Source organism: Symphalangus syndactylus, chromosome 1, assembly GCF_028878055.3.
Source record: "Symphalangus syndactylus isolate Jambi chromosome 1, NHGRI_mSymSyn1-v2.1_pri, whole genome shotgun sequence".
NCBI classification, from domain to species: domain Eukaryota; kingdom Metazoa; phylum Chordata; class Mammalia; order Primates; family Hylobatidae; genus Symphalangus; species Symphalangus syndactylus.
Genome location: NC_072423.2, coordinates 91,384,166 through 91,408,178, shown reverse-complemented (window position 1 = coordinate 91,408,178; position 24,013 = coordinate 91,384,166). Strand labels below are relative to the sequence as shown.

General features: G+C 53.2%; 2 protein-coding genes across 9 annotated transcripts; both read right to left on the bottom strand.

Annotated features, from left to right (window-relative positions):
• Positions 1–64: 64 nt before the first annotated feature.
• Positions 65–2,990, bottom strand: TMEM179B (transmembrane protein 179B). Of its 3 annotated transcripts, none has more exons than XM_055292414.2 (5): positions 2,809–2,990; positions 1,106–1,293; positions 890–1,024; positions 637–715; positions 65–430 (listed from the first exon to the last, which is right to left on the bottom strand). In XM_055292414.2, the coding sequence occupies exons 1-5, from the start codon at positions 2,902–2,904 to the stop codon at positions 269–271; spliced, it is 660 nt and encodes a 219-aa protein (XP_055148389.1). In that variant the 5' UTR covers positions 2,905–2,990; the 3' UTR covers positions 65–268. The 3 variants fall into 3 exon arrangements, with proteins under 3 accessions (XP_055148389.1, XP_055148481.1, XP_055148556.1); XM_055292506.2 differs by having other exon boundaries at positions 932–1,024; XM_055292581.2 differs by lacking the exon at positions 1,106–1,293 and having other exon boundaries at positions 2,786–2,990.
• Positions 2,984–23,434, bottom strand: TAF6L (TATA-box binding protein associated factor 6 like). Of its 6 annotated transcripts, none has more exons than XM_055289559.2 (11): positions 23,287–23,434; positions 17,889–18,048; positions 17,350–17,436; positions 15,683–15,833; positions 15,476–15,526; positions 14,844–14,938; positions 11,410–11,484; positions 11,044–11,264; positions 10,552–10,684; positions 3,937–4,065; positions 2,984–3,808 (listed from the first exon to the last, which is right to left on the bottom strand). In XM_055289559.2, the coding sequence occupies exons 2-11, from the start codon at positions 18,033–18,035 to the stop codon at positions 3,029–3,031; spliced, it is 1,869 nt and encodes a 622-aa protein (XP_055145534.1). In that variant the 5' UTR covers positions 18,036–18,048; positions 23,287–23,434; the 3' UTR covers positions 2,984–3,028. The 6 variants fall into 6 exon arrangements, with proteins under 6 accessions (XP_055145534.1, XP_055145852.1, XP_055145780.1 ...); XM_055289877.2 differs by having other exon boundaries at positions 14,844–14,911; positions 23,287–23,385; XM_055289805.2 differs by lacking the exon at positions 23,287–23,434 and adding an exon at positions 22,850–23,144.
• Positions 23,435–24,013: the final 579 nt, after the last annotated feature.

The following is a 24,013-nucleotide window of genomic DNA, read 5'->3' as shown; positions in this document are numbered from 1 at the left end:
ATGTCTGCTTAGCCTTCACTCCTTCCTCCTATCTAGTTGTACTTTAACATCAAAAACTCACTACTAAGATGAAGACAGTAATATAATATTTTGCTACAAAAACAGCTGTAGGAAGAGGTGGACGGGGGCCTGTCATTACGTTCCCCCCCTCCACCCCCCCGCCGAAAGGAAAACTAAGACTCCCAACATAAACAGGGCCTTGTGGGGGAGAGGATTACAGGCACTTGGGCATGGAGTCTTCAGCTGCAAGAAGTACTCTGGTTATTCTTCAGGAATGGGAAAGGCGTGACCCAACGAGAGCATCTGTCTCAGAGCTCCACTCAGGGTCACCCCTCTCCAGAGGCCGGTATGGGGTGGCTTCAGACTTCCACTGCACGACCTGGAACACCAAGACCACACACCACAATACCAAATTCACCCAAGAAGAGGTCTGTGGGAGACAGGGACAGGATTGTCAGGAGTGGGACCATTTCAAATCCATTCCTTCCCACCCACACACCACTCTTAACTGCTGAATTTTAAGCTGACAACCCCTTCAGCTCCTCTCACTGGTGAGCCAAGCTCACAATACACTGGTGAGCACCCACACAGCTACAGATACTTCTGTGAATCTTTCCTTCTATCCTTGGGTCTCACTTCAGCATTGTGTAGGTTGGAGTAAAACTGCAGAGCAGTTCCAGGGGGTGTCCATGGAATTTTCTGGGCTTCAGAACAGCTGTGAGGTCAAAGAGACAGTTGTGAGAAAGCGTGATAGTTTATATCCGAGGCACACCTGTGCCCAGTGCCCTGTGAGTTGAGAGCAACCGATGGGGATAAAAGGAAATTACAGGACCCTGCTGCAGAGGGAAGGTAGTCAGCCCCAGCCAGGCTTCCCTCCCTCTCCCATTACCTAATTGTAGTGTTCAAGGAGATGATGGAGTTGCAGAGAGACCTGGTGCCAAATCGAAGGATACAGGCAGACACCAAGACCAGGAAGACGGCTATAGCTGAGATGGCCAGTGCAATGCGCAGCCCTATAGCACCTCTGAGAGGGAGAGAACAAGCCTTGTGGTGGAGGCGAGGCTCATTCTATCTCAGCCCCTGGCCCTCAGGGTTAGGCAGTCACCTGTGGGAGTCCTCAATGCAGCTGCTGTAGATCCAGAAGAGCAGAAGCAGGAGGCAGTAGAGGGCCAAGAGGCCAGAGGCCCCAGCTACAAAGTAGCACAGGGATGGTGCTGAGGGACGGGATAAGGCCAGGGAGGAGCCATTCAGGGTGGCCACACCATACAGGGGACATCTACCACTGAAGGAGCCCTGTGGAGAGAAGCTGCTGAGTCCTAGATTTCAGGTTAATGCCTCTAGATACAATCTCTTGGTAGGGTGTCAGTGATAACCTAGGAATGGTCCTGCATTCCAGGAAGTTATTTGTGCACTGTCAATTCCTATTTCTGGGACAGGGATATTGATGGAGAGGGCCTGCTGGGGAATCAAACCTGCAGTGGCCAGAAGCATCAGAAAATAGGCAATGATTAGAGAATACAATGAGCATCAGAGAAGCCTCACGAGTTCTGGTCTCTGTACAGAAACTCAGAGTAAACCCAGGCCTTGTATATCCTTCAACAAATAACTATCTGTGAGGTGCTTTTTTTTTTTTTTTTTTTTTTTCTGGAGTCTCCCTCCGTCGCCCAGGCTGTAGTGTAGTGGCGCCATCTCGGCTCATTGCACGCTCTGCCTCCTGGGTTCACGCCATTCTCCTGCCTTAGCCTCCTGAATAGCTGGGACTACAGGCGCCTGCCACCACGCCTGGCTTTTTGTATTTTTAGTAGAGACGGGGTTTCACCGTGTTGGCCAGGATGGTCTTGATCTCCTGACCTCGTGATCGGCCTGCCTCGGCCTCCCAAAGTGCTGGGACTACAGGCGTGAGCCACCGTGCCCGGCCAGTGTTTTTTGTTTTTTTGTTTGTTTTTGAGATGGAGTTTTGCTCGTCGCCCAGGCTGGAGTGCAATGGCACGATCTCGGCTCACTGCAACCTCCGCCTCCCAGGTTCAAGCGATTCTCCTGCCTCAGCCTCCTAAGTAGCTAGGATTACAGGCATGAGCCACCACACCCGGCTAATTTTTGTATTTTTAGTAGAGACAGAGTTTTGCCATGTTGGCCAGGCTGGTCTCGAACTCCTGACCTCAACTGATCCGCCTGCCTCGGCCTCCCAGAGTGCTGGGATTACAGGCGTGAGTCACCGCGCCCGGCGGATCTCTGAGGTTTTCTCATGGTATAAAATAGGCACCCTAGTGCCTACTTAATGAACCCATGTTTACTAACCAGATTACCTGGCTGGGGTAAACGATGTAAATTATTAGCTTCTACCTTTACGTCAGCGTTTTCTACATCTCTTATTTTGTCATTTAATACACTGTGCTACAATCATGTGGCAGCTTGATCATCTCCACTACACTATGCTTTATTTCTCGACACAGCTCAGCACAAACGGCTTCTGATTTAACGGATGGACGCAGGTTCTGCGTCCGACTTGTTTCAGAACCACAGTAAGGCTGTGCAGCAAGAGCCACGAAACCCGACTCTACTTAGTGCTTTAAGACGCTACTGACCCGTCCCTTTGGCGAGGGGACAACTTCGAAGTATGACCTGGCCAGGAGGAGCCACAAAGCGCGATTAGCCTCGCTGCATTTCAGGTACAGGCCGGCGCCAGCCGTGCCTCACCAGGTCCACCGGCTCCGAACAGCAGCAAGCCCGGTCGGAAAACGACAGCGGCCTCGCCATGTCATTACCGGCCAGCTCCCCCGCCTACCTGACCCCGCCCCGCAGCCGCACCTGGGTCCGAGTCAGCGCCGCGGCCGCCACGGCCCCGCACAGGAAGGCGGCAGCAAAGAGCGCAAGCTCAACGCGCTGCAGCCAGGGCAACGCCATGGCACTCTAACCACCAGGAAGCAGCAACCCCCCCAAAGCCCACCTTATCCGGCGCGACCCACGAAGGTGGAGACGTCACTTCCGGGGGCGGGATTTATTTACAAAGACCGAAGCTGCCACTAACTCAGAGCGGCAAGTACAGCGAGTAGTCCGAGAGCGCCCACCGGCGGGCGGGGCGGCTGGTGCGGCCGATCATGGGCAGCTTCTGCACGTAGCGGGAGGCCGGGCTAGGCCCGTACGGCGCGGGGAAGGCAGTCTGGAAAAGGCGCCCGCGGCAGCGCCTCCCAGCCTGCCGCCCGGCGATGATGAAACGAAAGTGCGGGGCGCCGCGCGGGGCGAAACGACTCTTCTGGAAGACGTCGCGGGTGCCGGTCCCGGGGCCCTGCTGCCGGGGTGCCCCGCGCGCCCGATGCACGCGCGGCAGGGGCCTGCTCTCAGAGGCGGCGGGCCCAGAGGCCGACGCGGGGCCGCCTCCGCCGCTGCCCCGGGGGCTCTCGTCGCCGTGCGGGCTGACCATGGCGCTTGCCGTCAGCTGCGGCATCTTCCGCACCGAGTCCGGGGCTGCCGCCGGCTCCTTCTTGTCCCCAGGCGGCCGCGGAGCCGTAGGTGCAGGCTGGCCGGTGCCAAAGCGTGTGGCCAAGCTGTCACCGAAGAAGGCGTAGAGCTCCCGGTAGATGTCAGCCAGGGTCACCGAAAGAGAAGGGTCCTCCGGCCCCGCGCTCCCTGGCGGCAGCGGGAGGCCGGACCCAAAGCTGGGCTCTGCACCGCCCCCGGAGGACGACTCTTGGAAGAGAAGGCTGTCCCACGGCAGGTCGTCCAGGCGCCGGCACCCCCTGCCACCTGGGCCACCCCTGTTGGGCTCTGCTGCCTGGGCCTTCATCTTCAGCAGTCGCTCTACGGCCACCTGTAAGAGCCGAGGACTAAGATAGGCAAAAAATTCGAGGAACCTGGGCCCATCAAATATTCCAAAGTAAGCCTGCTTGGCTGCTAAGCTCATGCAGGAAGGGGAGGCTAGAAAGGGACGGTACTCACCAGAATGGCTCCATAGACTTTGTGCCCATCTGCTTTGACCTGGGCATTAGATACTGAATAATCATCCAGCACAGCCTGCAAGTTTGTCCAGTAAGTGGACAGGTGTGGGTACAGGACTCGTTCTACTGCCTGGAAGGAAGAGAAGGAATGCAGTTAGCATCTCTTTGACACTTAGTCCCTCTCAAGGATCCTTTCCCATGAAAGACCTACCTTTATCTCTGATCCTAGACAGGGCTCAATCCTCCTAAATTCCCTGATTGGCATATTCAGCCATATATTTATTTGGAACCTACTGTATACCTAAGCTAGGCATTGGGAATAAAGATAAGGTACAAAGGGAGACAATAAAAAGTATACCCAATATTACTGCCCTGTGTGCCAAATAACGCTCATTACTGACAACTCCAAAATTTAGTTTGCATACTGCTACCCTATACAATCAGGCAAGTACTGGCTTCACTTAGATGTAAACCGAGACTCAGTTCAAACAATCTGCATAAAAACAACCAACCGGCCGGGCGCGGTGGCTCACGCTTGTAATCCCAGCACTTTGGGAGGCCGAGGTGGGCGGATCATGAGGTCAGGAGATTGAGACCACGGTGAACCCCGTCTCTACTAAAAATACAAAAAAAATTAGCCGGGCGGGGTGGCGGGCGCCTGTAGTCCCAGCTACTCGGAGAGGCTGAGGCAGGAGAATGGCGTGAACCCGGGAGGCGGAGCTTGCAGTGAGTCGAGATTGCACCACTGGACTCCAGCCTGGGCGACAGAGCAAGACTCCGTCTCAAAAAAAAAAAAAAAAAAAAAAAAAAAAACAACCAGAGACTTGGACTCTGATTATACAATTTAAAATCCTGTGATTGGCCCCTGTGGCTCACGCCTGTAATCCTAGCACTTTGGGAGGCCGAGGCCAGTGAATCACCTGAGGTCAGGAGTTCAAGACCAGCCTGGCCAAGATGGTGAAACCCCGTCTCTACTAAAAATACAAAAATTAGCCGGACGCAGTGGCAGGCGCCTGTAATCCCAACTACTTGGGAGGCTGAGGCAGAAGAATCACTTGAACTCGGGGGGCGGAGGTTGCAGTGAGCCGAGATCACACTCCACCCTGGGAAGCAAAGTGAGACTCTGTCTCAAAAAAAAAGAAAGAATTAACTATAAGGAAAATACCAGCCAGGCGCGGTGGCTCACGCCTGTAATCCCAGCACTTTGGGAGGCCAAGGCAGGCGGATCAGGAGGTCAGGAGTTCGAGACCAGCCCTGGCCAACATGGTGAAACCCCGTCTCTACTAAAAATACAAAAAATTAGCCAGGTCTGGTGGTGAGCGCCTGTAATCCCAGCTACTCAGGAGGCTGAGGCAGGAGAATCACTTGAACCCAGGAGGCAGAGGTTGCAGTGAGCCGAGGTCGCGCCATTGCACTCCAGCCTGGGCGACAGTGTGAGACTCTGTCTCAAAAAAAAAAAAAAAAAAAAAGGAAAGAAAATACCATGCCATGGCCGCCCCGTCCGGGAGGAAGTGAGGAGCGCCTCTGCCTGGCCGCCCCGTCCGGGAAGAAGTGAGGAGCGCCTCTGCCCGGCCGCCCCGTCCGGGAAGAAGTGAGGAGCGCCTCTGCCCGGGCGCCCCGTCCGGGAAGAAGTGAGGAGCGCCTCTGCCCGGGCGCCCCGTCCGGGAAGAAGTGAGGAGCGCCTCTGCCCGGCCGCCCCGTCCGGGAAGAAGTGAGGAGCGCCTCTGCCCGGCCGCCCCGTCTGGGAGGTGAGGAACGCCTCTGCCCGGCCGCCCCGTCTGGGAGGTGAGGAGCGCCTCTGCCCGGCCAACCATCGTCTGGGAAGTGAGGAGCGCCTCTGCCCGGCCGCCCACCGTCTGGGAAGTGAGGAGCGCCTCTGCCCGGCCGCCCCGTCTGGGAAGTGAGGAGCGCCTCTGCCCGGCCGCCCCGTCTGGGAAGTGAGGAGCGCCTCTGCCCGGCCACCCATCGTCTGGGAAGTGAGCAGCGCCTCTGCCCGGCCACCCATCGTCTGGGAGGTGAGGAGCGCCTCTGCCCGGCCGCCCCGTCCGGGAAGAAGTGAGGAGCGCCTCTGCCCTGCCGCCCCGTCCGGGAAGAAGTGAGGAGCGCCTCTGCCCGGGCGCCCCGTCCGGGAAGAAGTGAGGAGCGCCTCTGCCCGGGCGCCCCGTCCGGGAAGAAGTGAGGAGCGCCTCTGCCCGGGCGCCCCGTCCGGGAAGAAGTGAGGAGCGCCTCTGCCCGGCCGCCCCGTCCGGGAAGAAGTGAGGAGCGCCTCTGCCCGGCCGCCCCGTCCGGGAAGAAGTGAGGAGCGCCTCTGCCCGGCCGCCCCGTCCGGGAAGAAGTGAGGAGCGCCTCTGCCCGGCCGCCCCGTCCGGGAAGAAGTGAGGAGCGCCTCTGCCCGGCCGCCCCGTCGTCCGGGAAGAAGTGAGGAGCGCCTCTGCCCGGCCGCCCCGTCCGGGAAGAAGTGAGGAGCGCCTCTGCCCGGCCGCCCCGTCTGGGAAGTGAGGAGCGTCTCTGCCCGGCCGCCCCGTCCGGGAAGAAGTGAGGAGCGTCTCTGCCCGGCCGCCCCGTCCGGGAAGAAGTGAGGAGCGCCTCTGCCCGGCCGCCCCGTCCGGGAAGAAGTGAGGAGCGCCTCTGCCCGGCCGCCCCGTCCGGGAAGAAGTGAGGAGCGCCTCTGCCCGGCCGCCCCGTCCGGGAAGAAGTGAGGAGCGCCTCTGCCCGGCCGCCCCGTCCGGGAAGAAGTGAGGAGCGCCTCTGCCCGGCCACCCATCGTCTGGGAGGTGAGGAGCGCCTCTGCCCGGCCACCCATCGTCTGGGAAGTGAGGAGCGCCTCTGCCCGGCTGCCCCATCTGGGAAGTGAGGAGTGCCTCTGCCCGGCCACCCATCGTCTGGGAGGTGAGGAGCGCCTCTGCCCGGCCACCCATCGTCTGGGAGGTGAGGAGCACCTCTGCCCGGCCACCCATCGTCTGGGAAGTGAGGAGCGCCTCTGCCCGGCCACCTATCGTCTGGGAAGAAGTGAGGAGCGTCTCTGCCTGGCCGCTCCATCTGGGAAGTGAGGAGCTCCTCTGCCCGGCCGCCCTGTGTCTGGGTACAAGTGAGGAGCTCCTCTGCCTGGCCGCTCCGTCTGGGAGGTCTACCACGGAGGCCAGAAGCAATGTGGGGGCTGGACGTGGTGGCTCACGCCTGTGGTCCCGGCACTCTGGGGGGCGAGGCGGGTTGATCACTTCGGGCTAGGAGTTCGAGACCAGTCTGGCCAACTTGGCGAAACATGAAGAATACAACAGACAAACCAACCAACCAACTCAGTGACAACAAAACAGGTCTACCCTGGAGTCATACTCTAATTTTTTCTATTTTCTTCCCTTTCTGATCCTTTATCCCACTTTCTTTTTCTTCCTCCTCCTTCTCCCTCTTCTTTGTCAAATAGAGGATTGAGTTATTATCACTGATCCATATAAAGTCCCTCTCTCATTTATTTTAACTCCCACCCCCCATTTCTATTCCCCGACTTCCCATGTGCAACCTTCCTAATATGTTTGATACGCATCTTTTTGTTTGTATGTATTTCTAGAAAATGTTTATTGTTTTTGTATGCAAAAATTAATAAAAAAATAAAAAAAAAAAAAAAAAGAAAATACCATGCCAGAATTTACAAAAGTCTACAGACACTCAAGAAAAAGATGGGCCAGGTGCAGTGCCTCACACCTGTAATCCCAGCACTTTGGGAAGGCCAAAGTTTCACTTAAACCAAGGAGTTTGAGACCAGCCTGGGCAATGTAGGAGGACCTCATCTCTATTAAATAAAAAAAGAAAAGAAAAAGATGATCTAAATCTTTTTTTTTTTTTTTTTGAGACGGAGTCTCGCTCTTTCACCCAGGCTGGAGTGCAGTGTCGCGACCTCAGCTCACTGCAAGCTCAGCCTCCCGGGTTCACGCCATTCTCCTGCCTCAGCCTCCCGAGTAGCTGGGACTACAGGCGCCTGCCACCCCGCCCGGCTAATTTTTTGTATTTTTAGTAGAGACGGGGTTTCACCCTGTTAGCCAGGATGGTCTCGATCTCCTGACCTCGTGATCTGCCCGTCTCAGCCTCCCAAAGTGCTGGGATTACAGGCGTGAGCCACCGCGCCTGGTTGATGATCTAAATCTTATTAAATACAAAAAAGAAATACTCCCCACGTCATTCTATAAGGCCAGTATAACCCTGATTCTAAAACCAGACCAGGACAGTACATGAGAGGAAACGTGTTTAATTTCACTCCTGAATATAGCAGACTCACAAGTAAATTAAAATGCATTACAGTCAAATAAAAGTTTTGGATTTTTTCTTTACGACTATCCCATGACCTAGTTTAGTGTATAATGGAACTATAAAGATTGTTTACTATCAGGAAATCTGTAATAACACTGGAAAATAAAAGCTGAAAAGCCTTCGGATCATTTCAAAAGATGCAGAAAAACCATTTGATAAAAATCCAATATAAATTGATGATAAAATTAAGAATATAGGCCAGGCACGGTGGCTCACACCTGTAATCCCAACACTTTGGGAGGCCAAGGCGGGTGGATCACGAGGTCAGCAGATCGAGACCATCCTGGCTAACACGGTGAAACCCTGTCTCTATTAAAAATACAAAAAAATTAGCCAGGCATGGTGGCGGTTGCCTGTAGTCCCAGCTACTCTCGGAAGGCTGAGGCAGGAGAATGGCGTGAATCTGGGAGGCATAGCTTGCAGTGAGCCAAGATGGCACCACTGCACTCTAGCCTGGGTGTCAGAGCGAGACTCCCTCTCAAAAAAAAAAAAAAAAAATTAAGAATATATAGCCGGGCGCGGTGGCTCACGCTTGTAATCCCAGCACTTTGGGAGGCTGAGGCGGGCGGATCCCGAGGTCAGGAGATCGAGACCACGGTGAAACCCCGTCTCTACTAAAAATACAAAAAAATAGCCGGGCGTGGTGGCGGGCGCCTGTAATCCCAGCTACTAGGAGAGGCTGAGGCAGGAGAATGGCGTGAACCCGGGAGGCGGAGCTTGCAGTGAGCCGAGATCGCGCCACTGCACTCCAGCCTGGGTGACAGAGCGAGACTCCATCTCAAAAAAAAAAAAAAAAAAAAAAAAGAATATATATATATGGCCGGGCGCCGGTGGCTCATGCCTGTAATCCCAGCACTTCGGGAAGCCAAGGCGGGCGGATCACGAAGTCCAGAGATCGAGACCATCCTGGCCAACATTGTGAAACCCCGTCTCTACTAAAAATACAAAAACTAGCTGGCCCTGGTGGTGCACGCCTGTAAGTCCCAGCTACTCAGGAGGCTGAGGCAGGAGAATCACTTGAACCCGGGAGGTGGAGGTTGCAGTGAGCCGAGACTGTGCCACTGCACTCCAGCCTGGGCGATGGTGCGAGACTCTGTCTCTCTGTGTCTCGCCCTGTCACCCAGGCTGGAGTGTAGTGGCGCCATCTCGGCAAGATTCCATCTCAAAAAAAAAACAAAAAATCTCAAAAGCAACAAATAGAACTTATTCCAGGTATACAAAAGTGGTTCAGCAGAAGAATCCATTAATACACCTAGCATATCAACAGAATAGAACTTGTCATATTAAACTGCATAATCGGCTGGGCGTGGTGGCTCATGCCTATAATCCCAGCACTTTGGGAAGCTGAGGCGGGCAGACCACTTGAGGCCAGGAGTTTGAGACCAGCCTGGCCAACATGATGAAACTGCCTCTCTACTAAAAATACAAGTTAGGTGGGCATGGTGGCACATGCCTGTAATCCCAGCTACTCGGGAGGTTGAGGTGGAAGAATTGCTTGAACCCAAGAGGGAGAGGTTGCAGTGAGCCGAGATCATGCCACTGTACTCTAGCCTGAGCGACAAGAGCAAAACTCCGTCTCAAAAAAAAAAAAAAAGAAAAGATCCTCCCTCTTAATATTATCACAGTGGCAACACCTAACTTTTTTTTTTTTTTTTGAGACAGAGTCTTGCTCTGTCGCCCAGGCTGCAGTGCAGTGGCGCAATCTCAGCTCACTGCAAGCTCCGCCTCCCGGGTTCACGCCATTCTCCTGCCTCAGCCTCCCGAGTAGCTGGGACTACAGGCGCCCACCAACACACCCGGCTAATTGTTTGTATTTTTAGTAGAGACAGGGCTTCACCGTGTTAGCCAGGATGGTTTCGATCTCCTGACCTTGTGATCTGCCCACCTCGGCCTCCCAAAGTGCTGGGATTACAGGCGTGAGCCAACGCACCCGGCGCCAACACCTAATTTTTAAAGTGCATAATCATTTGATAATTTCTACAGATGCTAAAAAGGTATGACAAAATTCAGTATCTATTCATGTGTAAAATGCTCAATACAACAGGAATTGAAGGTATTTCTTAATGTGATAATATAGAGGCAGGAATTTATAAAATGTGGGGACATCAGTATCTGCCATACAGGACTTTCGAAAGGATACGACATTTACATTCAGAAAGTCAAGCTATCACTGAGCCTGGCCTAAGGCCAGAACTCAATACATGGCAGTAGCAGGCACAAACCATTTTGGAGATAAAGACGCACAAGTACTATTTTTCTAACACAAATGGGAGTTCTTAACGGCTCTGTCTGTGAGAAAGGCCAGGGTGCTCACCTTCCAGCCAAGAGCATGCAGCCCCACCACGGCTCCATAGTGACAGCAGAGCGGCCGCACAGGATCTGCCAGGATCTTCTGCAGGGATAGCAGGATATGCTGATAGAGGCCACTTACAAGGTCCCCATGAGTCCTGTGGGAGCACCATTCAGTTAGGGAGGGGAATGAGGCATGGTGCCACCCAACAGGGCACAAGACAACACAAAGAGAATAGCATCTGTACAGCACACTCGGGCATGGTGGGGTTAAGTGAAGAAGGCTGCCAGGGGTGACTGGCCTAGGACCTGAGGGCTGAAGAACCAATATCTTGGTGTATTTGTAATCCATTTTCAGAATCCCAGTGTGTCACAGCACACCAGCTAGGACGCTCCTAGGGAGAAGGTTCCCCATCTTCTCATAGACCCTCAAAGCCAGAAGCTTCACCCCATTTCCTTACCCCAACCCACTTGGCTCTGCAGCAATCCCACCCTCAGGTTTAGGCCCAGCGGCTACCAGAAGATGTGGCTGAGCAGGAGGGCAGCCCCATCCCGCAGAGTCCAGTGGTCATTCAGGGGGTTGATGGAGGCAGCCAGTGGCTCCAGGACACAGTAGAGGACACTGCCCACCAGACAGCGGACATAGGGCCCCAAGCACAGGTGCGGATTACGAAACAGGCTCCGTGCCACCTGCAGCAGCCGGTGCAGTTGCTCCAGGTCATGGCTTACAGATTTCACCTGTTGGGAGAAGAGGGTAGCTTACAGGAACATGAGGGGACAGGCAGGAGCCCACCATTCTGACAGCACTTGCCATGAGCCCTACACCTTGCAAGGTCATCTCTTCCTTACAAAACATTCTTCCTGTCCCAGCCTGGTCACTTACCCCACTGACCACATAAACAAAGTAAGGCAGGAGCGCCCCAATCTTGGAGTTCGTCTGCAAGTCCTGGAGTGCAACCTAAAAGGAAGGGCCCAGACTGCATTGGATCCACCAGAAAATTGTAAAACATGAATGCGGTATTCTTCTGGAAGACAGTGTATCACCTTATTCATGTTTTACAATTTTAAATGTTCATATTCTTTGATCAGCAATTCTATTTCTATAAATGTAACCTACAGAAACTCATTCACATATACCTGCATATGACACTGAATACAACCTGAATGTCCAACATATTTTTTTTTTTTTTGAAACAGAGTCTCGCTCTGTCACCCAGTGGCAAGATCTTGGCTCACCGCAAGCTCCGCCTCCCGGGTTTTACGCCATTCTCCTGCCTCAGCCTCCCGAGTAGCTGGGACTACAGGCGCCTGCCACCACGCCCAGCTAATTTTTTCTATTTTTTAGTGGAGACGGGGTTTCTTTTTTTTTTTTGAGACGGAGTCTCGCTGTCGCCCAGGCTGAAGTGCAGTGGCGTGATCTCGGCTCACTGTAGGCTCTGCCCCCAGGGTTCACGTCATTCTCCTGCCTCAGCCTCCTGAGTAGCTGGGACTACAGGCGCCTGCCACCTCACCCGGCTAATTTTTTGTATTTTTAGTAGAGACAGGGTTTCACTGTGTTAGCCAGGATGGTCTCGATCTCCTGACCTTGTGATCCGCCCGCCTCGGCCTCCCAAAGTGCTGGGATTATAGGCATGAGCCACCGCGCCCGGCCTAGAGATGGGGTTTCACCGTGTTAGCCAGGATGGTCGCGATCTCCTGACCTTGTGATCCGCCCGCCTCGGTCTCCCAAGGTGCTGGAATTACAGGCGTGAGCTACCGCGCCTGGCCGTTCAGCATATTTTTAACTGAGAAAGGCAATCTATAAAACCAGATGCTTAATATAATACCACTTAGGTTTTTATGAGAGTAATCATAGTTGATAGAGAAAAAAAAGTAGGTGGAGGAATAGACTTTTCAGTTTCTTTTTCTTTTTTCTTTGAGACAGAGTCTCGTCCTGTCGCCCAGGCTGGAGTGCAGTGGCTCAATCTCGGCTCACTGCAACCTCTGCCTCCTGGGTTCAAGCAATTCTCCTGCCTCAGCCTCCCAAGTAGCTGGGATTACAGGCGCCCACCACCATGCCCAGCTATTTTTTGTATTTTTAGTAGAGACAGGGTTTTGCCATGTTGACCAGGCTAGTCTCGAACTCCTGGCCTCAAGCAATCCGCCCGCCTCAGCCTCCCAAAGTGCTGGGATTACAGGCGTTAGCCACCGTGCCTGGCCCTTTTTTTTTTTTTTGAGATGGAGTCTCACTCTATTGCCCAGGCTGGAGTGCGGTGGCGTGATCTCAGCTCATTGCAACCTTCGCCTCTTGGGTTCAAGCGATTCTCCTGCGTCAGCCTCGCGAGTAGCTGCGATTACAGATGCACGCCACCAAGCCCGGCTAATTTTCTGGTATTTTTAGTAGAAACGGGATATCACCATGTTGGCCAGGCTGGTCTCGAACTCCTGGCCTCACATGATCCACCCACCTCGGCCTCCCAAACTGCTGGGATTACAGGCGTGAACCACCGCACCCGGCTACTTTCTTTTTCTTTCTGTGTTTTTATATTATATGTACTTCTACAGTAAACATGTACTAGTATTATTTTTTGTTTTTTCTTTGAGACGGAGTTTCGCTCTATCAGCCAGGCTGGAGTGCAGCAGCACGATCTTTTTTTTGAGATGAAGTTTTGCTCTTGTTGCCCAGGCTAGAGTGCAATGGCACAATCTCAGCTCACAGCAACCTCTGCCTCCCAGGTTCAAGCGATTCTCCTGCATCAGCCTCCTGAGTAGCTGGGATTACAGGCGTCCACCACCACATGTAGCTAATTTTTGTATTTTTAGTAGAGACAGGGTTTCACTATGTTGGCCATGCTGGTCTTGAACTCCTGATGTCAGGTGATCCACCTGAGTGGCGCGATCCTGACTCACAGCAACCTCTGCCTCCTGGGTTCAAGCGATTCTCCTGCCTCAGCCTCCTGAGTAGCTGGGATTACAGGCACCCACCACAACACCCAGTTAATTTTGTATCTTTAGTGAAGATGGGGTTTCACCATGTTGGCCAGTCTGGTCTCGAACTGCTGACCTCAAGTGATCTGCCCACCTCTGCCTCCCAAAGTGCTGGGAGGCCAAAGCAGGATTGCTTGAGGGCAGGAGTTTCACCAGCCTGGGCAACACAGTGAGATTCTGTCTCTAAAAAAAAAAAAAAAAAAAAAAAAAAAAAAAAAAAAAAAATAGGCTCACGCCTGTAATCCCAGCACTTTGGGAGGCGGAGGTGGGTGGATCCCCTGAGGTCAGCAGTTCGAGACCAGACTGGCCAACATGGTGAAACCCCATCTTCACTAAAGATACAAAATTAACTGGGTGTTGTGGTGGGTGCCTGTAATCCCAGCTACTCAGGAGGCTGAGGCAGGAGAATCGCTTGAACCCAGGAGAATCGCTAGCCCAGCCTGGCCAACACGGTGAAACCTCATCTCTACTAAAAATGCAAAATTTAGCCAGGCACGGTGGTACGCCCCTTTAATCCCAGCTACTTGGGAGGCTGAGGTGGAAGAATCGCTTGAACCCAAGAGGCAGAGAGGCTGCAGTGAGCCCACATCACACCACTGCACTCTGGCCCAGGTGACAGAGCAAGACCCCATCTTAAAAAAAAAAAAAAATTTATTTTAATTAAAATAATTAATAAAAATTTAAATGTTCATAGAATTAGGCCGGGCGCAGTGGCTCACGCCTGTCATCCCAACAGTTTGGGAGGCCAAGGCGGGTGGATCACCTGAGGTCGGCAGTTCGAGACCAGTCTGACCAACATGCTGAAACCCCGTCTCTATTAAAAATATAAGGCTGGGCGCCGTGGCTCACGCTTGTAATCCCAGCACTTTGGGAGGCTGAGGCAGGTGGACCACAAGGTCAGGAGATCGAGACCATCCTGGCTAACACAGTGAAACCCTGTCTCTACTAAAAATACAAAAAATTAGCCGGGCATGGTGGCAGGCGCCTGTAGTCCCAGCTACTCGGGGAGGCTAAGGCAGGAGAATGGCGTGAACCCAGGAGATGGAGCTTGCAGTGAGCCGAGATCACGCCACTGCACTCCAGCCTGGGTGACAGTGCAAGACTCCGTCTCAAAAAAAAAAAAGCAAAATTAGCCGGGTGTGCTGGCACATGCCTGTAATCCCAGCTACTCAGGAGGCTGAGGCAGGAGAATCGCTTGAACCCAGGAGGCAGAGGGTGCGGTGAGCTGAGATCATGCCATTGCACTCCAACCTGGGCAACAAGAGCGAAACTCTGTCTCAAAAAAAAAAAAAAAAGTTCATAGAATTTACAAGTTCAACTTTGTGCCCCAACTTGGGCCCACTCGCTCACCTTCATCAGTTGCGGATCATCCCCTAGCACAGCACGAGTCACCTGGTGATAGTACTTGAGAAGGTCATCTGTCAGTGAAGACACAGCACTGGGCACTGCCAGAGGACAGGCAGGAAGCAAGGACAGGTGGAGAGCTGGCCCTCTCCTGGCCTCTCCAGCCTCCGCCCCCTCAACCACCATCCCCACACACATCCACAAGAAGCCTTTCCGATAGGACAACCAGGGCAAGAGACTCCCACTGCTCTTAGAGCCTGCTCAGCCCTGACCATCTAGGCTCCGCACACCTCTGTGCTCTGTCCTGTCTTCCACCCACCCTCTGCCAGACGGACTCCTGAGAGATTCAGGCTCTGTGAAGCTCTGCTCAGCATACCCTGGGGGTGAAACACCACCCCAGCATGCTACCTAGACTTCTGTCTTAGCATCCAACATGCTACATCACGACTAGTTACAGGTCTGGGCCCCCATCTCCAACTCTGAGCCCTCCATGCAGAGCCCAGCGCCCACTCAGACCATGGCACAAGGTAGGCATGGGTAAACACGTTAGATGCAGACTCGGGGGCACACAGGCACCACCCTCAGAACCTAAGGGAGAAAATTCATCCAAAGGGCCTGTTTCCTACATCACCCCTTACCCGATCCTTGAGGTGCCAGGTTCCCTTTGCCATCCAGGTAGGACACATGAACTAGAAGCAGTGCAGAGAGATATGTCAGCCTGGCGTTTTGCCCCTTAGAGTACCGCCTACCCCTCCAAGTTCTGCCTCTTCTACCAGCCAGCCCATCACCACTTCCCTTCACGGCCCAGCTCCCATCCCCAACCCATGCAGGACCCCGGCAGCCACCTCTGACAGCTGTCTCGGCACAGCCTTTGGGGATGTTGGTAGCCAGGGCCAGCTCTACCAGGTTCACTTCTCGATCCTCAGGAAAGTAGAGTTCACCCTCCCTGGCGGGGCGCATGGGCAGTGCCTCCTGGGATCCGTAACCACACACGGCCTGAGGAAAAAGAGAATTGGAGAGCAGCCTGAATCCAGGGAGAGAGCAGGCGTCAGGATCCAGGATGAGGCTCCACTGACCAGAGCAGAGAGCCCATGTTTGAGGAAGTCCAGAAGTCCCAAGAAAAGTGGTGGAAGCCTGAAGTTCAGAGCGACCATTGGGGACTTGCCTGGAGCATCCGGGGCTCCCTGGGTCAAGGGAGAGAACATGGTCGCTCCTCCCATAACTGGAAAGGTCTTGAGCCCCACACCAAGCACTGGTCCCCCTTATTCACACTCACTCAACTTTGAAAACTCACTAATGTCTTCTAAACATAGCCTTCCTCTCGCAACTCACCACTCCAGAAAAACCACACCACGAGGCCCTAACACCCACACTGTTGCTCAGGCTCCTCCCTTAGCCTGAATGCCTTCTTTTCCTCTTGGCCTAGTTTAAGCCAAGCTCAAGTTCTTCACCACCATTTAAGGGCCAGCTCCAGTCCCACCTCCTCCAAAAAGCTTTCTCTAACCTCTGGACCCCCAGTGGCCTCCTCTCCCGCTTTTCTGAACACATAGCCCAGGTGGGCTGGGCCTAGCACCTGGTCTGCTGTTGCTATCAGGGTCTTGCTTCCCTTATGTGTGCGTTTAGCCTTTTTTTCTTTTTTTGTTCTGAAACAGAGTTTTGCCCTTTCGCCCAGACTAGAATGCAGTGGCGTGATCTCGGCTCACTGCAACCTACGCCTTCCGGTTTCAAGCGATTCTCCTGCCTCAGCCTCCCAGGTAGTTGGGATTACAGGTGCCCGCCACCACACCCAGCTAATTTTTGTGTTTTTTTGGTTTTGTTTTTTTTTTTTTTTTTTTTTTTACATGGAGTCCTGCTCTGTCACCCAGGCTGGAGTGCAGTGGCACAATCTTGGATCACTGCAACCTCTGCCTCCTGGGTTCAAGCAGTTCTCCTGCCTCAGCATTCTGAGTAGCTGGGGTTACAGGCACCCACCGCCACGGCCAGCTAATTTTTGTATTTTTAGTAGAAACGGGGTTTCACCATGTTGGTCAGGTTGGTCTCAAACTCCTGACTTCGTGATCCGCCCGCCTCCACCTCCCAAAGTGCTGGGATTTTAGGTATGAGCTCCTGTGCCCGGTCTTTTTTTTTTTTTTCTTTTTTTGAGACAGGGTCTTGCTCTGTTGCCCAGGCTGGAGTGCAATCTCAGCTCACCACAACCTCTGCCTGCTGGGTTCAAGTGATTCTCATGCCTCAGTTTCCTGACTAGCTGGGATTACAGACATGTACCACCAGGCCCAGCTAATTTCTGTATTTTTAGTAAAGAAGCGGTTTCACCATGTTGGCCAGGCTGGTCTTGAAGTCCTGGCCTCAAGTGATCCCCTCACCTCGGCCTCCCAAAGTGCTGGGATTACAGGCATGAGCCGCCACGCCCGGCAGCATTTGGTCTTAATGTCTCGCCACATCGCTAGCCCTGAACTGGACATGGAAGTGGCCTCATGCCCCCTGAGCCCTCTGTGGCCTGCACCCCACTCACCTCCACGCTGCTCCATCTGAGGGCCCTGTTGAAGTCCTCAACTGTCAGCTTCCGGCGTTTGGTGTGCTTCATGAACTGAGAGCTATTCTGGGAGGGAGGGAACAAAAGCCAGAGTCAAAGGATGTGGAGCAGGGGGCATGGGAAACCCCAAATGAAGTGGACCAGACTGGAGAGAAGGCAAACAGGAGACCACGCTTAGCGATCAGAAGCCTACATTCCGTCTCTGCTCCTGTACAAAAACACCCCCCGGGTGTCAAATCTTCTGTCAACACCTCAGTTTCTCACATGCAGAATGTGGTATCTACCCACTCTGCCTGCCCAACGGGGCTGTTGTGAGGAGCACATGGGAAAATGCCTGGCAAGCACTTTGTCTGCTGGAAGCCCAGACAGCTTCAAGTAGAGCTCTGTAAAGGCATGGACTGTCTCTGTTGCATGGAGCAGGCACCCAGTGTACACTTGAATAAATCAGCGAGGGTGGAGGTTAGTAAAAAGGCAGAAACAAGGAAAGTTGGAGGTATCAGGGGGTGAGGGGAGTGTACCTGCGTGGCCTCTCTCAGACGATAGCACACGTCCTCTGCGAGCAGTGCCGCCACTTCATCGCTCAGCTCCAGGCCCGTGCTCTCCGCCATGAGACGGACAGACTCCCGAGGGATCTCCACAAACCGCCGCTCTTCTCGCTCTGACATGGCCCCAGTGGAGCTGGGAGTGGAGAATGAAGATGGGAAAAGCTGCCCCAGCCTCCCAAAGAGCTCAGGAGTGTGACCCAAGACCCTCCACACCAGCCTTGCTGCTCGTGCTCTGGAGTTTCTAAACAAGGAGCTCTGAGTACCCAGATGAGGAAAGTGAGGCTCAGAGAAGGAAACAGACTGGCCAATGGGCCAAGAACGGTGAAGCTAGACAAAGTCCAAGGTGTTGGGGTTCACAGAACTAGGTCCCATTTCTGCCCTGTCACTTTCTATGTGAATATGGCCAATCAGTCTGAGCCCTTGGGTCCTAAACAGGCACAATAATTCCTGCCCTCTCTAGCTCACAGGGTTGCTGTGAAAATGAGATGATTGATATGATTTGGCTGTGTCCCCACACAAATCTCACCTTGAATTTTAATAATCCCCACGTGTCAAGGGCGGGACCAGGTGGAGATAACTGAATCAAGGGGACATTTTCCCCCATGCTGTTCTCCTGATAGTGAGTTCTCAAAAGATCTAATGGTTTTATAAAGAGCTTTTCCCCTTTTTGCTCGGCACTTCTCCTTGCTGCAGCCACATGAAGAAGGACATGTTTGCTTCCTCTTCCACCATGACTGTAAGTTTCCTGAGGCCTCCCCAGCACTGTGCGTCAGTTAAACCTCTTTCCTTTATACATTACCCAGTCTTTTTTTTTTTTTTTTTGAGACGGAGTCTCGCTCTGGCGCCAGGCTGGAGTGTAGCGGCGCGATCTCAGCTCACTGCAACCTCCACCTCCCGGGTTCAAGTAATTCTCTGCCTCAGCCTCCTGAGTAGCTGGGATTACAGGTGCCTACCACCACGCCCGGCTGGCTAATTTTTGTATTTTTTTTTTTTTTTGAGACAGAGTTTTATTCTTGTTGCCCCCAACTATCCTGCCTCAGCCTCCCAAGTAGCTCGGATTACAGGCACGTGCCACCACGCCCAGCTAATTTTTGTATTTTTAGTAGAAACAAGATTTCGCCATGTTGGCCAGGCTGGATAGTAGCTGGGCTTTCTGCCTATGTGTTTGGTCTTCCCCAGTTTGGCTGCAACGCCTAAATGCAGGAACCTGTTTTGTTCACAGAGTATGGCACAATAAGAACCCTACAAAAACAGCAGCTGATGACTCACTCTAACAACGCACAGCACAACGAGAAGGTAGGCTCACATGCACCAAAGTGACGCATCAACACCTCAGACAGGAAGGCCCAGATCCAGGATGACCCATCCAGGCACTGTCCCCACTACTCCTCTGGCAGGGGATCAATGGGTCACCAGTGACATCCAGGTCCCTACATCCAATGGGCAGCTATGTGGCTTCTGCGCAGCACTCCTTCCAATGGCCCCCCATTGTCTTTGAAATAAAGAACAAATAGCCGGGCGCGGTGGCTCACGCTTGTAATCGCAGCACTTTGGGAGGCCGAGGCGGGCGGATCACGAGGTCAGGAGATCGAGACCACAGTGAAACCCCGTCTCTACTAAAAAATACAAAAAATTAGCCGGGCGTAGTGGCGGGCACCTGTAGTCCCAGCTACTCGGAGAGGCTGAGTCAGGAGAATGGCGTGAACCCGGGAGGGGGAGCTTGCAGTGAGCCGAGATTGCGCCACTGCACTCCAGCCTGGGCAACAGAGCGAGACTCTGTCTCAAAAAAAAAAAAAAAAAAAAAAAGAACAAATTTGGGCCGGGCGCGGTGGCTCACGCCTGTAATCCCAGCACTTTCGGAGGCCGAGGCAGGCAGATCACAAGGTCAGGAGATTGAGACCATTCTGGTTAACACGGTGAAAGCTCGTCTCTACTAAAAATACAAAAAATTAGCCGGGCTTGGTGGCGGGCGCCTGTAGTACCAGCTACTCGAGAGGCTGAGGCAGGAGAATGGCGTGAACCCAGGAGGCGGAGATTGCAGTGAACCGAGATCACACCACTGCACTCCAGCCTGGGCAACAGAGCAAGACTCCGTCTCAAAAAAAAAAAAAAAAAGGAAAGGAAAGAAATAAAGAACAAATTTGAACAATGGCTCTGGAGGCTCTGCAAGTGCTGCCTACTTCTACAACACCTCTTACCTCTTATCTCTTACTTTCTTGTGTTCTGCATTCCCACCTGTGTCCTCCTTTCAGTTCCTCAAATACACCTATTTTAGGACCTTTGAACACTGCTTCCTCCACTTGGAACTCTCTGGTCCCTGTCATCCACCCCCAATCCCTTCGTCTAGTGAACTGCTACTCACTCCTTCAGATTTCAGTTCAAATGTCACTTGCTCAGGGATGTCTTCCTAGATCCTCCAATGTCCTTGCACTCTGCCTTCAAACCAGTTTTAAGAATTTGTAGCCGGGCCCAGTGGCTCATGCCTCTAATCCCAGCACTTTCGGAGGCCAAGGCGGGCGAATCACCTGAGGTCAGGAGTTCGAGACCAGCCTGACCAACATGGAAAAACCCCATCTCTACTACAAATACAAAATCAGCCAGCCGTGGTGGGGCATGCCTGTAATCCCAGCTACTCGCGAGGCTGAGGCAGGAGAATCGCTTGAACCCATGAGGCAGAGGTTGCAGTGAGTTGAGATCGCACCAGTGCACTCCATTCTGGGTAACAAGAGCGAAACTCCATCTCAAAAAAAAAAAATTGTAGCCGGGCGCGGTGGCTCACACCTGTAATCCCAGCACTTTGGGAGGCCGACGCGGGCAGATCACGAGGTCAGGATATTGAGACCGTCCTGGCTAACACAGTGAAACCCCGTCTCTACTAAAAAAAAAATACAAAAAATTAGCCGGGTGCGGTGGCGGGTGCCTGTAGTCCCAGCTACTCGGGAGGCTGAGGCAGGAGAATGGCATGAACCCAGGAGGCATAGCTTGTAATGAGCCGAGATAGCGCCACTGCACTCTGGCCTGGGCGAAAGAGCGAGACTCCCTCTCAAAAAAAAAAAAAAAAGGCCGGGCGTGGTGGCTCACGCTTGTAATCCCAGCACTTTGGGAGGCTGAGGCGGGCGGATCACGAGGTCAGGAGATCGAGACCACGGTGAAACCCCGTCTCTACTAAAAATACAAAAAATTAGCCGGGCGTGGTGGCGGGCGCCTGTAGTCCCAGCTACTCGGAGAGGCTGAGGCAGGAGAATGGCGTGAACCTGGGAGGCAGCGCTTGCAGTGAGCCGAGATTGCGCCACTGCACTCCAGCCTGGGTGAAAAAGCGAGACTCCGTCTCAAAAAAAAATAAAAAATAAAAAATAAAAAAAATTTAAAAAAAAATTAAAAAAAAAACAAAAACAAAACAACAACAACAACAAAAAAAAATTGTAGGCCAGGCGCAGTGGTTCACGCCTGTAATCCCAGTACTTTGGCAGGCCGAGGCGGGTGGATCACAAGGTCAGTAGTTCTAGACCAGCCTGGCCAATATGGTGAAACCTCGTCTCTACTAAAAATACAAAAATTAGCCAGGCATCGTGGTCCGCACCTGTAGTCCTAGCTACTCGGGAGGCTGAGGCAGGAGAATTGCTTGAACCCAGGAGGTGGAGGTTGCAGTGAGCCGAGATTGCGCCACTGCACTCCAGCCTGGGTGACAGAGGGAGACTCCATCTCAAAAAAAAAAAAAAAAAATTTGTAATTATAGGCCGGGCGTGGTGGCTCACGCCTGTAATCCCAGCACTTTGGGAGGCCGAAGCTGGCAGATCACGAGGTCAGGAGATCAAGATCATCCCGGCTAACATGGTGAAACCCTGCCTCTACTAAAAATACAAAAAATTAGCCAGGAGGCTGAGGCAGGAGAATCGCTTGAACCCAGGAGGCAGAGGCTGCAGTGAGCCAAGATTGCACCACTGCACTCCAGCCCGGGAGACAGAACTGAACTCCGTCTCAAAACAAACAAACAAAAAAAAACAAAAACAAACAAAAAAAAGATCTTCTGAAAGAAAGAAGAACTATTCTTTCTCTTTATTTTTTTTTTTTTTGGAGATGATGTCTGATGTCTCACTCTGTCACCCAGACTGGAGTGCAGTGGCATGATCTCAGCTCACTAAAACCTCCGCTTCCCGAGTAGTTGGGATTACAGGCCCACACCACCACGCCCAGCTAATTTTTGTATTTTTAGTAGGGATGGAGTTTTGCCATGGTAGCCAAGCTGGTCTGGAACTCCTGACCTCAGGTGATCCGCCCACCTCGGCCTCGAAAATGCTGAGATTACAGGCGTGAGAGCCACCGTGACTGGCCCGACAAGCTTTTTTTTTTTTTGGAGATGCAGTCTCGCTCTGTCACCTAGGCTGGAGTACAGTGGCATGATCTCGGCTCACTACAACCTCCGCCTCCCTGGTTCAAGCAATTCTCCTGCCTCAGCCTCCCGAGTAGCTAGGACTACAGGCATACGCCGCCATGCCCGGCTAATTTTTTGTATTTTTAGTAGAGACAGGGTTTCACCGTGTTGCCCAGGCTGGCCTCGAACTCCTGAGCTCAGGCAATCCACATGCCTCAGCCTCCCAAAGGGCTAGGATTACAGGCGTGAGCCACCGCGCCCGGCCATGAATAGCACTGTACTATGCCTGAGACACAGCTAAGTGCTTTATATGGCTGACTTCACTATATCCTCAATAATAAGATATTATGTATTTCGTCTATTTCACAGGCAAGGAAATCAAACCTCAGAGGTTAAATGTTCCACGACTTCTCCAAGATGATGAATCAAGCACTGAGTAAGTAGGGAGAGGGAGCAGGGACTCAACCCCTTGCTCCTAATCTTTATACCGCATTCAGGAGCCGCCAGCTGTGTGGGGAACAAGGCCTGGATCCCACCCCAAAGATATGGGTTGGAGACTCACCCCTTGGTGACCCTAGACTCGCCAACAGATCATTGTGACGCTGCAGTTTCCCTGTCTGTAAAATGGGAGCATTTAGTCCACCAGCGCGAAAGGCGCAGAGGGAGTTTCCCTATTATATGACCGCACACGAAGTCTAGACTGTGACCAAAGTCTCCCACTCCTCAGCCTCCTCTCCTCCGCATCCTCAGCTACTAGTCACGCTGACGAGGAGGCGTGGGAATGGACCTCCGCGGGCCGGGCCTCTGCCAGGCGCATCCTCCCACCCGGCCTCGCCCAGCCCAGATCGGGTGGGGGGGGGGAGGAGGTCAGGGGTCACTGAACTTGGGTCACGTGGTCAGCCAAGGGGGCGGGCCCCCGCGGAGCGGGCTCCAAGGCCGGTGAGTAAGCGGTCGGCGGCGAGAATGGGGAGTCCTTGGACCAGAGCAGGGCCTGCTCACCTGAAGACCCCGGCGTGGCGAAGGCTGCTACCGAGACGACGGCGGCGGGGGCGGTGGCAGCGGCGCCCACTCACTAGCTCACACTAATTCCCTCTCTCGGGGCCCCGGCCCCGCCCTCCACAAGTACAGCCAATCGGCGGGCGCCTTGGAAAGTTTCCGGCCCTCCTGGAGGCTTCCTGGTTTCTGATTGGCCAGTGTGAACAGACTGTAGAGACCAGTGGTCACGTGACGCTGAAGAAGATTCCCGCTTCTTAAAGCAACCTCTCTTGCTACGTTTGCGAGTAGGTGTGTATTATGTTTTAACACACGTTTAATAAGCATTTTTTTTTTTTACCAACACAATAGTAACGAGGAAATAAACAGTCTCAAAGACAGTGTCTTGATTTTATTTGTCTTGTTTGCTCGCGAGTTTCTGAGCACCCGTATTTTCGCGGCTGCAGCAAAGCTTTAGATTTTGGTGTCTGGCTTAGTTTTCCTGCCTGGCCTACCTCCCCAGCATCACACGCCACTTCCCCTCCCTGAAGGGATAGATGGGGCTCTCAGTAGGTGTTCTCGGCAGGCAGAAGGGACTTCTGACCGGGCCGAACATCCCGTGCAAGCTCCGGACTCCAGGGTTCTGCTCTTTCTGCACCTACTTCGCATTCTCCCCACGCCTGTGAACCAAATACGAGCCCTGGCCTACCTCGCCTTGCATGACCGTTGGACACGCACACTGACAGCTCTCTTT

Coding starts and splice junctions, on each gene's coding strand:
- TMEM179B (XM_055292414.2), bottom strand. CDS start 2,904: ATGGCGTTGCCCTGGCTGCAGCGCGTTGAGCTTGCGCTCTTTGCTGCC. Junction 1,025..1,105: donor TGCATTGAGGACTCCCACAG/GTGACTGCCTAA, acceptor TCTCCCTCTCAG/AGGTGCTATAGGGCTGCGCA. Junction 716..889: donor TCCTTGAACACTACAATTAG/GTAATGGGAGAG, acceptor TTGACCTCACAG/CTGTTCTGAAGCCCAGAAAA.
- TAF6L (XM_055289559.2), bottom strand. CDS start 18,035: ATGTCAGAGCGAGAAGAGCGGCGGTTTGTGGAGATCCCTCGGGAGTCT. Junction 17,437..17,888: donor GTCTGAGAGAGGCCACGCAG/GTACACTCCCCT, acceptor CCTCCCTCCCAG/AATAGCTCTCAGTTCATGAA. Junction 11,485..14,843: donor ATGATCCGCAACTGATGAAG/GTGAGCGAGTGG, acceptor CCTTCCTTTTAG/GTTGCACTCCAGGACTTGCA.